General features: G+C 48.7%; 1 protein-coding gene across 3 annotated transcripts in view; it reads right to left on the reverse strand.

Moving 5' to 3' along the window:
• The window catches only part of RTN1 (reticulon 1), a 107,485-nt gene that overhangs the window by 33,587 nt on the left and 56,628 nt on the right, over window positions 1-17,270 (reverse strand). For 2 of the 3 annotated variants that reach the window (XM_040559933.1, XM_040559934.1), the window contains exons 2-3: window positions 14,115-14,858; window positions 10,787-11,569 (exon numbers count right to left, since the gene is read on the reverse strand). In XM_040559933.1, the coding sequence (XP_040415867.1) occupies window positions 10,787-11,569; window positions 14,115-14,858 (1,527 nt within the window). Of the gene's footprint in view, window positions 1-10,786; window positions 11,570-14,114; window positions 14,859-16,327; window positions 16,353-17,270 lie in introns of those variants that run through there. The other variant, XM_040559935.1, reaches the window with a different exon arrangement.

Genomic DNA, 17,270 nt, shown 5'->3' on the forward strand with positions numbered 1-17,270 from the left:
TAAGGCAAACTCCAACATCAGCTGAAAACTTTGGACGAGATTGCTGATGCCATAGAAAATAACACGGCACCAGGTGGGAAAGGGTTTCTGTGAGCAGGTGGTATCAAAGGGCTGTGAGTCAAGCTGGAGTTGCAAGGAAAATAAACCCAAAAAGGAGGCTTCTGGGAAAGCAAAAAGCAATCCAGCTGCCGGGGGTTTTCCTCATGAAATATTCACTGCCACCTGATGTTGCTTGCAAACACTAATGTTTCGTGTCTGCTAAGCCCTGAATATGCAGAAGACAAATGCTCAGTCCTCTTGAATGGAGAAATGCCTGCCGCAGAAGCATGAGGATCCAGGTATGCCTGGTTTTCGTCAGTGATGCTTAGCAGAAGCCTCCCAGCCTCATAGCACTTGTGAAATTTGTCATCGCTGCCAAAATGACAAACCTTTATTGTCATTGCTAGAGCTGATTTCAGTGACCTTGACATCACCAAATGTCCCCACCACAGCCAGGCTAGCCTCCAGCAGACCCGTGGTGCAGGTAGGTGACTACTGCCATCCAAAGCAACCTGTCCTCTTTTAACAGTAATTTCTTCCATACCTATTTGTATTCCTCACACACAAATGAAGTGCTGTGAAAGCAGAACAACAAAATGACGTCTCACTGCTACAGTTCTCCAGTAACCACTGAGCTGCTGTCAGAGACAGGGGGAAAAGAGAGGAAATCTGTGATATCTACCTGCAAAAAAACAGTGGGCAAAATTACCTGAGTTGGGTAAAGGTCAAGAGAGTTAGAAAAAAAAATCATTGCAGAGAACTAAACAAAAGAAAGTGGAAATCAAAATAAGATTAAGAGTCAAAATGACAGAAAGACCAGATGCTGTTTCTTCGGAGAACAAATCAAGCCCTTTCAATTGTTGGATCTCTGTGTATCTCTTATTTCCTATGTGGTTCTGAATTCATACGAACACAGCAGCCTCCCCAGAAAACAAAATCCCCTTTTCAGTCAATATGGCCATTATGTCCCAATCAGCAATGCACTCTCAGAAGCGAAGGAAAAGTACCGGTAAAATCAATACCCACCTCCAGGTTTTATTCCCAGTGGAAGGGAGCTCCCATCACACACTCCCTTCCTTCAGTACAGTCAAACACATCAATTTTAACCTCATGCTATCTACCAGACAAATAACAACATCCAGGGAAGTCCTTATTCTGCCTAACATCTGAAGAATTACTGGATTAAGCCTGAAACAGGCTGAGATGTTCAAAAGCTGATATTTCCACCTCATCATGAGAACTAGGGTTGTATTTTATACCACCAGACCTTAATCTTAAATTTAAATCTGACCTGAAATGAATCTAAACACTTCATTAGAATTAATCTATAAAACTGGTGAAAACCCGTGATTCCCAGCTCACAAAGCATTGCAGAGGTTCAGAAGCAGCATTTCTGGCAAATAAGAAAACAAATTATGCCTACCATTTCCTACAAAACACTACATCAAAAAAATCATTTGAACAGGCAAAATATCCTGTGTTAATAAAACCAAAATGGTATATTTTGATTTTTACTTCTCCTAATTTCTGTTACAGTATATAAACTCCCCTAAGCACAGTCAGAGCTAAAAGCATCAATTGTTATGGAGAAAGCTCTTTAACATCATTTACAAAAAAGCCTCGCAGGTGGTATAACTTCTCCCCTTTTATATGTTTTTTTTTCCTTTACAACCAATATAAATATTTTTTCCTTACCATATATATAGCCACAGAAAAGCTACCAGTAAGTGCTAGATTTCTCTGTCAGTAACAAATCTCTGAGATCTGCCCAGAATATCCAGGCAAAGCTTTGCTATACCAAGGCATCTGGGAAAAACTGTCACTGCGATCAGATCATCAATGTCACAGCCACAACAAACAAGCAACTTGGCCTTAAAAAATCACCTTGCTCAAAAGCTGAGTCACTGCTGATGCCAAGAGACTCCAAAAGGGACACCGTGTCAAGATTTTAGCTTATAAAATTTGCTTCAGCTGTGAGCGACTCTGCAGTTGAGGCTTGTCCACAGGAACAGAAAATCACTCGTGAGCAGGGTGGTTTTCTCCTTGAAGCCCTTCCCGGGAGCAGGACTGAGCCATCACTGGGTGCTCAGTTTGGGAGGGCATGGACATGGACAAGGGCAGAGCAAGCAGTGGGTTTGTACAACCTAGCCTGCAGAGAAAGAGACCTTCACATGTGAAGCATCTTTACTCCTTGGACCTGTTCTCATCAGGTTCCTGTTTATATACAGATACCCTTGGCTTAGACTCTGTCATTCATGTCTCTGATACTGACACATTTGACGTAACCACCCAGCACCTGTATACGGTCGCACAAGTAGCTCTTTTTAATTTTATTTTTTACTGGTCAAGAGGTAATCTCATAATCTTGACCTTACAGAAACATTTATAAACTCTGTTCTGTGCCATATCTTTCAGGAAGGTCTGCATACCTGTGTTTGAGTGCTCTGACTTTTGATGACTCTTCAGAGGCAGTCCTTTGCTCTAAAAGGGAAGATATATGAAAAAGGAAGGATAAGGTCTATAAATTTTTATAGCTCTGTACTTAGCTCACGCGCAGGCAGTAGAGTAGATGACAGTCCCGAGAGAAGATATATGATCTTCCTACATTAAGCTACATCGAATTTTAAAAGCACCTCTGAGTATCCAGTCACTGTGTTTAATATGCTTTGGCACTCAGGCATTGAAAGTTTGGCCTTACTCAACACATGGGGATAAATCTTCAAGAGCACAGCCAAAAGCCGGGGAACAGGTGCCAGAGGTGCAATGGTTCAAACTGCTGAAGCTATGGACAATACTAGTGGAGACCTGAAGGACGTGAGACTTATTGAGATGTTTCTGAAGGTCATATCAAGGTCATGCTTTGGTGTACATGTACTGTGCTGGTCACAAGAGGACATCATTGCCCCACCCACGTTTTAGGAGAGGAATGAGTTTGGCTCTGTCTGCCCTCAGGAGTGTTTGCAGACATTTCTTCTCAGAAAGAGCAGTTAGGCATTGGTATGGGTTGCCCAGGAGGTGGTGGAGTCACCATCCCTGGGGGATGTTCAAGCCTCAGGAGCGAGACCCCATGGATTGAGGCCATCTGAATGCGTCTGCAGAGTCTGTGCCATTACAGCTCACTGCTTACATCTTCTCAGGTGTTCAGAGTCATTTTTAGATTCCCTGAATGTAGCAGAAGCAGAATTGCAAAGCAACCGGTTCTCAAAACCGCCCTGTCTACCAACCTACTGCAAAACCTCCCAAAATATTAAGAACACACTATGGAAAGATGGATTGCTGGTATGAAACAATTTGCAATAAGAAAATCACCTCTTACTCCCAGCTGTAGGTCTGCATGCTGAGATACTTTCTCTTAAAACTATCCTCTTACTCTTTATTAGTTATTTTTAGCCATTTTTACCGTAACTGTAGATTGCTAAGCCACAAAGCCCAGGAAGAGCAGAGAGACAAAAGCAGACTGGAGCTTACCTTAACTGCATTGTCTCCTACCCACTGCCTCAGTCTTAAATTCATCCCTGACCTCACATCAGGCCAGTCAGGCAGAGGTATGGAAGGAGAAAACTGGCCTGGCTAGCAGACTGACTGTCAGTGCTCCAGGTGTGGCCCCAGCATGGGGTTTAGCAATGCAGGTGTCATTTCTTCCTGCGAGACCCTCTATATTTAGATATTTCACTGAGCTGCAACTGCAAAGGAAGAGGAGGTTTGTGAACAGAGTGGGCTGTGGGGTCAGACAGCCTGGGAGGAAAAGAGGCCATTTGGCTCAGGGAAGGGGTTTGGAAGAAAAAAAAAGAAAAAAAAAAAAAGGTAAGTCTTGTCTGTAGGACCTCTTTCACTCAATATCTGCTCATGGTTCTTGGGAAAGAGCATGGCCAAAAGTCTCAAAACCCATTTGTAAAATGCCAGTCACCCCTAGACTCATCTGCTCTGCATTACCCAGGCAAGCCCAATTCAGCTGGCATTCAGCCGTCTGAGCAGGAAGTCACTCAAGTGCTCCATGTCTTCAAAATCATAGAATCACACAATGCGTTGGGCTGGAAGGGACCTTAAAGATCACCCATTTCCAACCCCCTGCCATGGGCAGGGACACCACCCACCAGATCAGGTTGCCCAGGGCCTCATCCAGCCTGGCCTTGAACACCCCCAGGGATGGGGCATCCACAGCCTCTCTGGGCAGCCTGTGCCAGGGCCTCACCACCCTCTGAGTGAAGAATTTCCTCCTAACTTCTAATCTAGATCTCCCCTCTTTTAGTTTAAAACCATTCCCCCCTTGTCCTAGCATTATCTGCCCAAGTAAAAAGTTGCTCTCTTATCTTTTTTTGCAAGCCTCCTTGAAGTATTGAAAGGCTGCAATGTGCAAAGATAATCATAATTATTAGATTATCATATCATAGTATTAGATTATCACAATTCATGTCGTTTTTTCTACTTGGGTTCCCCAGCCCCTGCAAAAATTCCTCCATGCCCATTTCCATGCAGAAAATTAAGAGTCCAATGAGTCCAAGCAGGGAAAGATGGAAGAAGTTGGAATTGTTTAGCTTGAAGTAAAGAAGGATGAAGAAGGAACGTCAACTGCTTTCAATAGACGCTTGAGGGCTGGTGGAGGATGTGCCAGGAGAGGCCTATCCAAAGGAGCTCCAAGCATCTGACAGGAGCGCTCCGACACTGCTGCTGGCTGAGGGCCAGGACGGGCTCTATGGGCCTTGAGAAGTCCCTGGCAGGCTGGACTGCCAGACATTTCCATGCCTGCTTGCAGCTCCCGGTGCCGACGTAGCATGACAGGACCAACCCAGACCTGTAGCTCCAGCCCACCCCCAAACATCTGCCTTTGCCCAGAAGGAGCAGTAGGCCAGGCCCTGAGCAACCTGACCCCACTGCCTTGAGGAAGGGGTTGGACTAGAGACCCCCGCAGGTCCCTTCCCACCTAAATTGTTCCATGTGTGAAGCAAGTGCGTAGAGGTTCACCGATGTACTCCAAGACTGTGAGGCAAGGCCAGGCCTAGATCAAAGTGTTCACCTCTCCAGGCAGGTTCTATGAGTGAAAACGCTCCGGCTCCAGGCCCAACATCCCTCTCCACCACACCTTTTCCAAGCAGGGATTTTTCAAAGGCTGCAAAGCTATCGCAGCCCCATAAAAAGCAAGCTGAAACAGGCAAAACAGATGGGCCAGAGTGTGGAGGCACTTACAGCAGATGGCACTAAAATATTAAACTAACATTACCGTATGCTTAAGCCGTGGCCTGGCTTGCTGCTGATTGCAGAGCCAGCCTGGTGAAAACATGCAGATGAGAAATGAGCTTCGTCTCACTAAATTACCCTGCTGAACATCCCCTTCCCACAGAAAAATGCCTCACCAGCGACTCCCCCAACAGCAGGGATGTGCTAACACGATGCAGGCTACGTTTTGGTGGACAAAACCCATTCAGAATAACTTAAGGTCTCTCCCAGATCCCTGCTGGAAAACAATCTCCTTGAGAAACTGGGCTTGTCTGCAGCAACAAGCAGAGGTGGACACAGAGGGAAAAAGCCCAAATTGCTTTGTGCTCGTCCACTGCGATAGCTCTGGGCAACACGGGGTGACACGAGAGGCACCAAAGAGGATGGGAACGTGCTCTTCAACCAAGGGCATTTGTGTCACCCCAAAGCCAGAAGTGGTCCTGACTGTGGCTTGTGACACTCCCTGGGGGCCACCAGCCTTGGGTGGCCATCAGCCTTGGTGTCCCTCATGGGTGTTTGGAGCCAGAGCAGCCACAAAGGGTGGCACACAATGGGTGCGTCAGATAAAATTCAGCATTTAAAATGCATTTCCTGGCTGGGGACCCTGCCTGGAGCCTGGTCCTGCCCGTTGTGCCATCTAGTGTGTGAGAAACAGCACGACCTGTGTGGTGCCAGGAGTTGGACTTGATGAACCTTATGAGTCCCTTCCAACTTGGGATATTCTATGATTCTATGACTGTGCAGCTCCAGGCCAGGGGTTCCCTTTTCCTACACTGAATTGCCATAAAGGAAAATAGACATGGAGCATTATGATATCCCTCTGCAAGCCAGAAGGTGAACGTGGTCACACTAGAGGTACAATTGACCTCTGAAGTGATAACAGCAGACACAGGTGACCCTGTAGATTTATTTAATTAGTATCTTGCAACTAAATATATCACCCAAAACCACAGGCAGCTTCTGTGCATGGCCACTAACTTGCACCACAAGCCTCCGCTGGGACTGCACAGAAGAGGGGCTTGGGGCAAATTCAGAGACCAGTGGATGTTCAACACCACACATGTTCATACTACTCTGTCTGTGCTCCTGGTCATTCAGAAATAACCAACCAGTTTTGAAGAACAACTCTTGGGGCTATGATATTTCCAACAGACCCAGGCAGTGTCAGCCTCTTTGCACCACAGGCAAACCTGTGCACGGCTGTCAGAGAGGCCCGCTGTATCCCCTGCAGGTTTTGTGAGCCCAAGCATCTCAAGAGATGCCCACAGCGAGTTTCAAGTGAATAGTCCTGGCTGACCACAGAAGAGCTGAAGTGCAACAAGAGATTTAATTTTTCAAATGGTAAATCTAAGTGCAGGTTGCAAATATGTTCCTATGCATGGTGAAATTATGCTCATTTATACACTGGCGAGTTTCTGGGACCTTTACTATGAATTCCCACATTATTTTTTTTTTTAAACCTGGGCTCAGACATTTGATCTGAAGGGCAACAAGCTGCTGCATGTTCCATTAAACCGATCAAGCAGAAGGAATAACACTGTCATTGAAGCAGAGGCTGGAGAGAGACACGATGCCCCAGCCCCAGGGAGATCTCTGGCCAGGACAAAGCCCCCAGGCTGTTGGACACCAGTCTTGGGTGAGCCAGGCCACGCCGAGCTGGCACAGAGCATCTGACAGGACAGCAAGAGAGGAGACAAAAGCACTCAGCCAAAATGCTGCTTCTCCGTCTGCCTTGGTCCAGGCTTCTCTCAGGCTTCTTGCAAACTGCCCTGCTCCAAAAGAGACATGCTCTCAGGAGAGCAGGTCTTTTCTGAAGTTCCCCGCGTGCCCAGACCATGTGCAAACCCAGCCTGGGCATCACCTGAACTAAGCAATGTCACGGCACTGTGCAGGCCGTACCAATCGGACGTGTTATTTTCCAAAGTTTGTGAAAATCTGTTGCTTTTCTTAGAACAAACCTAAAAATCCGCATCCCTTGCTCTGGCTGCTGGAATGCACAAATACTTCTTACTTCTTATTTCTTTGTGGCTCAATATTTAAAAACAAAAAACACACAGAAAAATAAAGCTGAGCTGGCAACCTCCTTCCCAGAGAACCACAACCAGAGAGGCTCCAAGCCCTGTTGGGTATGGGCTGTGTCCACCTCTGGGAGGAGATGTGGGGGCAATGAGAGCTGAGCAGCAAATGTTTTGCTACAGCTCTGCCTTCCCCTCTTTGCTCTGCAGGAGGCAGGGGAATTGGTAATGCTAACGTAGGCAGTGACTGCACAGCTCCGGCCAAAGCAAAGCCTGTGTCGCAGCAAGGATTGCAGCCTTTCTGACCATGTCAAAAAGTGAGTGAGACTGACTAGCAGCTAACAGCACGGGAATAGCTCCATCCTCTATTTCAAACTGTGTAAAATGGAGACAGGCAGCCACTGCCCGTTTTTGTTATTGCCACTGGATGGCAACAGATGTTAAGCAGAGGCACTGAGTTATCACTGCGCAAACCTCACGTCCACTTGCTGCGCTCTGCCTTGATGGAATCACAGTATCACATGGTGAGACAGTTCATACTTACACATGAAGCTGACAGCTGGCTACTTTTAAATTTCATATACCTGGCTACAAGCTGGCCAAGGGCCATGGAAAGATCTGAATTTGGGTGTCCAAAGCACAGCCAAGAGTGTCGAACAGTTTCAGCTGATCCATCGCATTCTCATGAATCTCCAGAAATGCTGGGCTTGCACTTACCAGAGCTCAGGTGGGACTTGCCATGGCCATAGGGGGGTCAGTCCCCACCCCGACTCTGTGAACCTCACTAAAACCATTTTGTTTTAATGACAACGTGTGGCAGTGGCACAGCACTCCCGAGATGACAGGTAGCAAGGCGGTAACATGAAACACTGAAGTTTTTGTTTTCTGTCTTTTATCTAAACAGTCCCATCTTGCTAGTCTTCTCTTAATGATAGATACCTATAATTAAGATAATTCTGTTAATGATGATACTGTTCGTGCTTTTGGTGGCATTGTTCTGCTGCACTTCCACTGAGTGGCACTGCAGCATCTCCCTCTATTCTCATCACTATGGCTGAGCCTGGTCCATGCCAAATGCCTGGCGGGTGAATCGAAGCTGGCGTATGGCATGTATTTGATGCCCCTGTTGAAAAGCTCTGCCTAGACTTCAATTCAGTGCTACGAAGGCAGTCATTGCCCCCTCGGACATGCTCTGCCTTGACATTTTTCTGCCAGCTGATGGAGCCTGGCGGGACACAGTGGGGATGCTGTGGTTCCACCAGGCCCCAGTTCACCTCTGATGACCCTGAAAAACAGCTGAAGAGTTTCATGTGAATTCCCGTGAATTCTCCAAATGAGGAACAACCTCTCCTTTCCCAGGTCAGGAAAGACCCATGATCTTCCTTCAACATAAAAATTTAACTGGCACCCAGACACGTGACCTGTATGGCAAATACCCACGACAGGAAGGTGATGTAAGCCAGACCTCAAGATCATCCACGTTTACAAACCTTGAGCCCACCTCCCCCTACCTTTAAACCTGTTTCAAAAAAAAAAAAAAGTTTTAGCAATAATCTTCTTTATTGGTTTTCTGTTCTCCTTGGTTTTAGCACCAGAGCATTGTGAGGGAGAAAAGCACATACTGTAAGTATGGTCCTTATGCACCACCGAACAGTCACCAGGTGTCTTGCATCTGTCCTGGCAGAAAAGTTCCTGCCACTGCTGACCTACGGGAGCATAGGTAGGAAACACAGACACGCTGTGACACAGGGAGAACGTCATCTACACGGGATTTTCTCTGACCACCACATGGGAACAGCTAGCATCAGATTAAACAATGACAGAAAGTAAAACGAGAGGCAAAAGTTAGGCCAAAACCCATGAATATGATCAAGGGGGACTGGATTCGTACTGTGTGTAGCTGCACTAAGCTTTGTAAGGCAGCAAGAGGGATTTTTCAGGAAAGCCTGTCTGTTGATAAGTGTACATATCCCTGCAAATTTTATTAGGCCCTGAAATTGCAAAATCCCAGGACAGAGAAATTAGCTGCCCATCTGGTATTCCCCAGCTACTTTCCCCAAATCCAAGACCAACTCGTTAGTCATCTGCCCAGAGCAGCACGCAGGACATGTCATGGTGCCAGAGGTCAGCTGGGACCCAACGTCGGGCACTGCAGGAGGAGTGTGCAAGGGAAATTCACCCAGCCCTGTAGCTTTGAGGGTTTGGGCAGGGCCTGGGCAAGTTCTGCGAAAGGAGAATTTGGGAAGAGAGGAGAGAAAAGACTGGAACTCGCCCACCTGTGAAAGAGCTAAGAGATGCACAGCACGACATTGTGTGCTCTGAGAGCCTGGCAGGAAAACATACCAAAAAGCAATAATCATGTTTCTTATTCAGCCTATTAATGTCATCAATTCATTATCGCTAGGAACATCAGTATTTACATACCTAATTGCACTGCAGCTCTTGCAGTAGGCTCCCCAGCACATTGTGAAAGCTCAGGCTGTTTCCTTACTAGACTTGCACGCTTGGGTTCACAGCGCTAGATAAATCAGTTGTAAAAGCATGCCCCAAACGTGCCCGCCATGTCTCCAGGCCATCATGTGGTCAAACGTCTGCACAAACACGGAGGGATGACAAAGATGCTCTCAGAGCAGCAGGGGAGGGGATCACCCCCCCTGACCTGTACCCAGCTGTTTGCAGGGAAGCTGCAGCTCTCTGACCTGCGAAGCCCAGCTGACGGAGGAGCTGTGGACAGCCTCTGTCCCCCAGCCCAGCCAGGGGGACAGCAGAGAGTCCCTCCCTGCTGTGCCAGCCTGCAAATCTGGGGGCACACGAAGGTCCCAGCTATTCAGAGCTGCTGTACTGCAAAGAATAAAACGCTTTTTTTCTGTCGTGTGCTTTGTGAACTGAGCCAGTCATGGCTGCTGGGACCCCCAGCAGTGCCAGTGTGCACTGACCGTGAGCTGCCACTTGGTCCTCAAGATTCAGCTCAAGATTCACCAACAGCTGGTGGTAGCTCTAGAGGTTTGGTGGGTCCAGCTGGACCTTGGTGCCTGGCTCAATGCTGGCTTTGAAGGCATCCCGCAGGGAGCCAAGCGCCCCTGAGCTCACCTGAGTACCAGAGAAGTGTCCTGCTGGTCCCCTCCCAGAGCTGGATTAGGCTTTCAGAGGCCCCCAGGATGTTCCCTGAGGCACACAGAACTGGAGCAAGCTCTCCCAAGTTCCCCTTCTCTCCACACCAGCCCATGAGTGCACACAAACCCCTGTTTATTGTGGATGGAGGGGGTCAGCCACCACCACAGAGATACTGAAGCTCCACCAGCTTCAGAAACACCCAGACTCACCAAAGCCCAACCCCTCTCCTCCTCCAAATCACCAGAGCCTGACCCTTGCATTGTCACAGGCTTTAAGATGTGGTTACCCAGCACCAGCAGCATCCCCAGGTCAGCAGTGCTAACACCTCCCCTGCAAGGAGCTTCTCCCTCCTTCCCCTTCTTCTCAGCAGCATTGCAAAAATCAGCATAAACATCTGCATTTACCTCTCTGCTTATTTAAAAACGGCAGTAGGGGTGAAGCCAAGGGACTTCTTTTCCCAGAGTCCTTGGAAGACACTTTGCTTTGGTTAACAACAGTTTCTTCGATCGGTTTCTTCAGGATTATTCTTTCCTTCAGCTCCTCAGTGCTGACGGCAGAGGTCGGGGGCTCAGCACTTATTTTCGGGGCAACAAAGGAGCATTTCAGGTAGGACGCGGAGTCTGCCAGGTTCTCCCTGTTCATCCTGCTCTCCGTCGTTTTACTGGCTTCGTAATCCAAGGCGTCGGTGCGCGAGCCATTCTCTTCCTTGATAATGTCCATCACCATGGGCTTCATGAGCGGGGAGTCCTGCTCCCTCTTTGGGCTCTCTTCGGAGGCCGACGAGGCATCGCAGGACTCGATGATGAGCTCACTGTCAAGCTCAGCCTCCCGCTCCTCCCGCAGGATGCTGTACTGGATAGAAGGGGAGGCGGGCGACGGAGGGGGCCCTCCGATGTGGCTGAAGGTCATGTAGTTGGAGTGCAGCACCTCCTCGGCGGCCAGCGGGTCCTCCGACACCAGCTCGATCTCCGAGTCCCCTGACTCGGCGCTGCTGGCTTCGTTATCCAGCGGCGCGGGGACAGCGGGGCGCCCAGGCTTGCCTCGCTGCTCTTGCTTCTCGGCGGAAAGGGCTGGCGACCGCTGCGCCTCTGGGGTCTCGAAGGAGTAGCTTTTCGCTTCCTTAATGGCGCTGATGAGCTCGTCCTCCGACAGGCTGCCTTTGCCCTGCGACTCTGAGCCTGACGGTTCTGCCACACAGAAAGAAAGGGAGAAAAAAAATAAAAAAATACAAATTACATTTTCTGGCTGCTTAGGCAACCAACAACAGATTTCACACCAGCACGGAGCCCTCTAACAGGGCTGGTAACACAGGCAGAAAGTCTCCCCGTCTGTGATGACTAACAGTCATCAAGTTTGTCCTTACAGAGCATTTCCCATGCACATTCTCATTACAAAAGTAGTACCATTATCATCATTTAGTGAGGGACAAGCTGAGGAACTAGGAGGTCGTGGTCAGTGCTTGGCCAGTGGCTCAGCAATCCACTCTTTCACCAGGAAATCCCCCGGTGTGAGGAACATGGGCTCAGGGTCTGGGGGGTTCCTGGCACTCCTGTTTGAGACAGCCCATGTGCAGTTACCAGTAATGTTCTCAAACTATAGTTAGGGGGTGACTTTTTTGGGAGTGAGGGGTGATGGCGAATTCTCTCTTTGCTCTTATCACAGCTGGGTTTGAGAATGAGATTCAGATTTCTACTGTAATTCATTAATATCATTCTAAAGAGATGTTAGCTGTTCAATTAAACCTACAAGAAAAGAGCCCCTCGTGTTTCCTTGGTAAACAGAGAGGTTTTAGTGATGGCAGCTGAGCCATGACGTCCTGCTGGGAGATGGGCAAGGAGAATTACCTCCTCTCTGCCCTCCAAGAACTTTCGGATTGTGTGATCTGCTAACACACTTCCATCGGTACTGCCGTATCACGAGCAGGTCTGCAACTCTGCTGACATAACAGCTCACTTGTAACACACCCATCTCATAGGAGAAAGTCCCTGTCAGCCAGGGACAGGCAGCAGAAAGGATTAAGGCGTTTGGGACTGCCACACCACACTGCTGTCCAGATGCCAGGAAGATCCTGTTGCATCCGACGCGCTGAGCAGGAGCCCACGCATCCTTTCGCTCCAGCTGCAGGATGCCTGCGTGAACCATGCAGCTCCCCTGCATTACACCATGTAAAGTACTCGCTTCCTGAGCTGGTGTGAGATGATTTAATCCAGCACACATCCAAACAGGAATGTGACCATCAGCCCTCATAACACAGCAATGCCCCGATCCTCTGGTTCACCCCAGTGTTGCCCACGCAGGCAGATTTCTACTGGGTAGAAATGGTAAGGGCAGGTTTTACATTTCTTCTTCATTTGTGGAAGTGGAGTCTGGGTGCAGGAAGGGGTGGGCATCCAGAGAAAAAGCCCTGCAAGAGCCAGCCCCTATGCGACGATGCCTGCTTTTTTAGGCGATGTTTTCGGCCTTCCAAAACCTCGATGGGACATGGTGGTGAGACTCTGTGCTGCTCAGGCAGCACTGGGCATCGGCTGTGCCCATGGAGAGCAATGTTTCCACGCCACCAACCAGACAGGGCACGCCACGTGCCGTTCACCCGGTACGATCAGATACAGTTATCAAGTGCCATTCAGTCCTTTTACAGCTGCCAAGGACTGCATAAATAATAATTAGTGCCTGAAGTTCTTAATTGCCTCTTAGTGCCAAAAGTGTAAATCAATAAAAACTGGAATGCTGCAGATGTAGCATGTGATGTCACCCAGCCAAAAGAAAGAAGAAAAATGTGATCCTTTAACAGCTATTTATTACCTAAAGATTCTGGCTAACACAGGCAGGATAAATTCAGAGCTGCTGGGGACTCCTTCAATCTTTTTTCCTGAAAGTGTGCAAATGCACGCTCAGTTCTGGAAGGTGTTTCTCTAAGTGTAGGTGTTAGTGTGGGTGGAAATCCCAAGCTGCCATTTTATGGAAATCCCACTTGAATTATAAATGCTCCAAGAATTCATCAAAGCAATGGAAATTTCAGTTTCAAGATGGCCATTGTCAGATATCAGGGGTTTGATCCAGGATGCTGAAATTTAACTTCAAGTCTCAAAACTCTGCTTCCCGTCACAGAATTTTATTCCTTTTTCACCTGCTATACTGCTCCCATATTTTAGTGGTGCAGAGCAGTGTATAATACGGGAAACAAGGAACAAATACCATATACCACTGCAGTAATCAGATGATAAGAAAATGTGTAAGAGAAGATCTTGGTGCCTTCCACCCCCACGCCCAAGAGTAGAAATCAGCAGCCTCTAACAGAAATTGGCCCTTTGTCCCTCTGTAAATGAGATGACATTTCCCTCACCAGCATTTTCCAAGAGCAGCACTCGCACATGCAAGCAGTGCTCATTTTAACATCCCAGTGCTCTGCTAGGGCAAAAAGGCATTAAGCAAACATCAAAATCTAAAAAATGAACCCAGCCATTCACAGCACCCTGGTCCCATATGCCCCATTTCTTCTGTGGAGCATGGTCAGCTGGGGTGACCAGGAGACCCCAAAATCACAGGAATCTGACCCAAACTATTGCCTGGCTGATACCAGCCTTGATGGCACCCCTGCAAAGAGGTGCAAGAGCAGAGTAGAAACACCTCCACCCATGAGACGTTACAGATCCCACAGCACACAGGGCTAACATTGCAGCCACTTGCAGAATAGCAAAAAAAAAAAAAAAAAGGTGCTGGTGGCAGCGTTACCTGTGCCGGAGGATGGCGGTGTGACAGAGCCCGGGCTGTCATCTTCTGGCTCCGACACCGTCACGGTGGGCACCACCTCGTGGCTCGGCTTCAGGCCAGTTTCAGGCTGAGTGGGACTTGCCTCTTTGCTGGCAGCTTCCCCGGTGCTGGGTATCTCAGTCAGCGTGATCTTGACAGGGGTTGTCACCAGCGAGGCACTGTGTTGGTCCCCAAACCTTTTGTCTTCAAGAGGGGCTTGCTCTTCGGGAGTCTTTGTGCCCTCCAAAGTCGGTGTCCTCTGAGGTTCGGCAGCGTGGCTGGACCCGGTGGGTGCTCCCCGGTACTCATCGATACGGTCCGGGCTCTCATCTTCCGAGTTTGGCTCATGTTTTTCTTGGTATTTTATTTCTTCTGATCTACTTATGTCCATGTATTTATAACCTTCTACTTTCATGGGATCTGCTAAGGTTTTGTCAACTTCGGTAGACTCTGCAGGAGTCATCTCTATTCCCGAATCGGAGCTAAACAAGCCGCGGGACTCGAACCCAGTCACGTCTTGAACAGGATGCCCCAGCGTGTTAAACCCCTCCGTGCTGCCCGAGCAGGGAATGGGGCTGTTCTCCTGCTGGTAGATCCCTGTGAAGTAGGTGCTGTCCCGGGGAGTGGTGTAGTGGACGTCGGAGATCAGAGAGGTGTAGAAGGAGCTGTCGGCCCCGTTGGCGGTGCTGGAGCTGTAGTCGAAGAGGTGTGATGAGGCCATGACACCTAAAGCAAACACATAAAAACGACACAGTGAGGAGACGAGAGCCATCAGTCTTTCTGCAAAGCCACACACGCCCACTGCTGATGTTAGACTGAGTTTGTGCACCAGGCTTGGGTTTGCTTGCAAGCTTTTTGGGGCTGTCACTCACTCTGCCTTTGGGCAATACAGTGCACATCTGGCAGACGAGGCTTCCAGCTGCTGCTGCATCTTAAATAGCTATAGCAATCCTTAAAACTGCTAGGAGAAACCCTATATGGGACTGAATCCTTCCTCTCAGCTCCCACATCCCAGCAAGCTGAGCAATGACCGTGCTGGTAAAGACCCCAAGTCCTCCAGCTCACCCCTTTTCCGCAGGGCATGATCAGCTTGACCACGTTGTTCCTGGCCAACGCTTGCCCAGCCTGTGCATAAAAATCTCTGGTGATAGCAATCCCACAGCCTCCCTCACCTTCTGGCCCAACTTCTGCTCATCACCCTGCAAGAGATACGGAGCTCCTGGCCCACTCCACGTGTCCCTGGTCTACCAAGCACAAGGCAACCTTCACAGCAATCCTAAGGGATGCTGCTGCAGCTGCAAAGCCAGAAACTGTAAAATATCAGCAAGAAAGCTCCACAGCTTCTTGCACGTGTTTATTTTCTTTCTCTTTGCACATGCATAATAACACCATCCTTAAATACAGTTGCAACTACTTCTGTCCCACTGCACTCCGTGCATTAGGCACGTGCAGCTCATACAGTGAGCCCTGAACAATATTTTTTCTTCTTAGCACGACTCAGTATCCAACCACAGGCTTTATTTCACTGCACAGCCTTGCTGGATTTCACACGCACAGTCCCAGCACTGCACAAAGGAGGAATGACCAGCTCCTTCACGTGTGTGTTTGTGCTGCTCAGTGCTGTGATGCAAGCAGCACGCAGTTCCTCCTCCCCAGGCTGCCTTTGCAGCTGGAATGGCATGCTCCCCCTTTTGCGAAGGGAAACCTGGCAGCATAGAGAAAATGCAACCTGAAAGTGCCGTGCCTCACTTTTTAGCCTGCCTACCCTACCTGTGAGCCCATCGCCACCGACTTCAGGTGCTGGGGTGCTGCTGGTCCCCCCCAGCCCTCACCACTCAGCTGCCACCACGCGCTTTGCCTTCTGACCACTGCGGAGCCCTGCATTGAATTTCTTACAGAAATTAAGCCAAGATCTTGTTATAGAGCAGTGAGGGTCATTGCAGAGACTTTTCCCATGCAAGTGGAAGTTCTTTCCTTTCCACCCAGGTAACTTTGCATTTACCTACTCTAAACACCTCCCTCCATCTCCCTGCCAGCTCCCTCAGGGCTGCACGACCCCTGTGCAGCTTGCTCCTGTCTTCACTGCTCAGGCCGATCAGCAGAGAGCACAAAAACAAAGCACAAACAGAAAAACAGTGGAAAACCCCAAGAAATGAGGGCTAAGGGGGGCTGCCCAGCACCGCATCAGGTCCTACCTGAGCTCATTTGGTGCCTCGAAAGGACAACTCATCCACACAGAACACCAAAAACATTTCAAAACCATCAGTAAGCAGAAAGGGACAGGTTATTTTTCTTGCTCAGCTAGCCTTTTTGAAAATTATCCATAAACAGGTCTGGGTTTTCACGAATGTGTTGGTTAGCTGAAATTATCTGAGGCATTGTTTATACCAACATATTTCAGGCTGTGAATTGCTGACTGCAGCCTATCCGTGCCTGTTGCTGCCAGTATGTGCTGTTTGTAATTTACTGTTTGTACGGGGTGAGTGGCTGCCTAAATCATGAGGTTTCAGGGCTGCTCTTTCATCAGCTGGTTCCTCGGTGCCTTCTGGGGCTGATCCAAAGCCCACCGAGTTCACTGGGAAAAAACAAATCCCACTGATTTTGTGTGGCTTGGGATCAGCTCAAGATGGCTGGGCAATACTTGGTGCTCTGGGTGCTCACAAAAAACTCACCAGCACAGCACCAGCACCAAACATAAAACCTTTTCTACAAACATCCCGAGATTCCTAGCAAGGAGTAGGCACAAAATTAGTCAAAGGGAATTGAAGTTGCCTCCAAACCAGCATTCACAGATGCTGCTTGCAGCTTTCGTTTAGGCTTTATCCGCAGTATGAAGGTGCCAGAAGCATGGGCTGTTGGAGCACTTGGCAATGCTGATGGACAGAGCAGAGAAAGGGTTTGGGAAGTGTCTGTGTCAGGTGCTTCATCGCAGGAGTCACAGCAAGTCAGGGCTGCTCGCAGGACAGCCACTGTCACACGGACAGCCTAGGAAAATGTCATCCTGGTCTTGGTTGCTCCCGAGCAGAAAGGAAAAAATACGCCTGCAATGGTCTCTGAAAGAAACATCACAGTTACTAATGCTAGGAAAAGGCATGCTACAGATTTTATCCAACACAAGAGCAGACTTAAAATAGACTC

This window comes from Cygnus olor, chromosome 5 (genome assembly GCF_009769625.2).
Source record: "Cygnus olor isolate bCygOlo1 chromosome 5, bCygOlo1.pri.v2, whole genome shotgun sequence".
Taxonomy (NCBI): Eukaryota; Metazoa; Chordata; class Aves; order Anseriformes; family Anatidae; genus Cygnus; species Cygnus olor.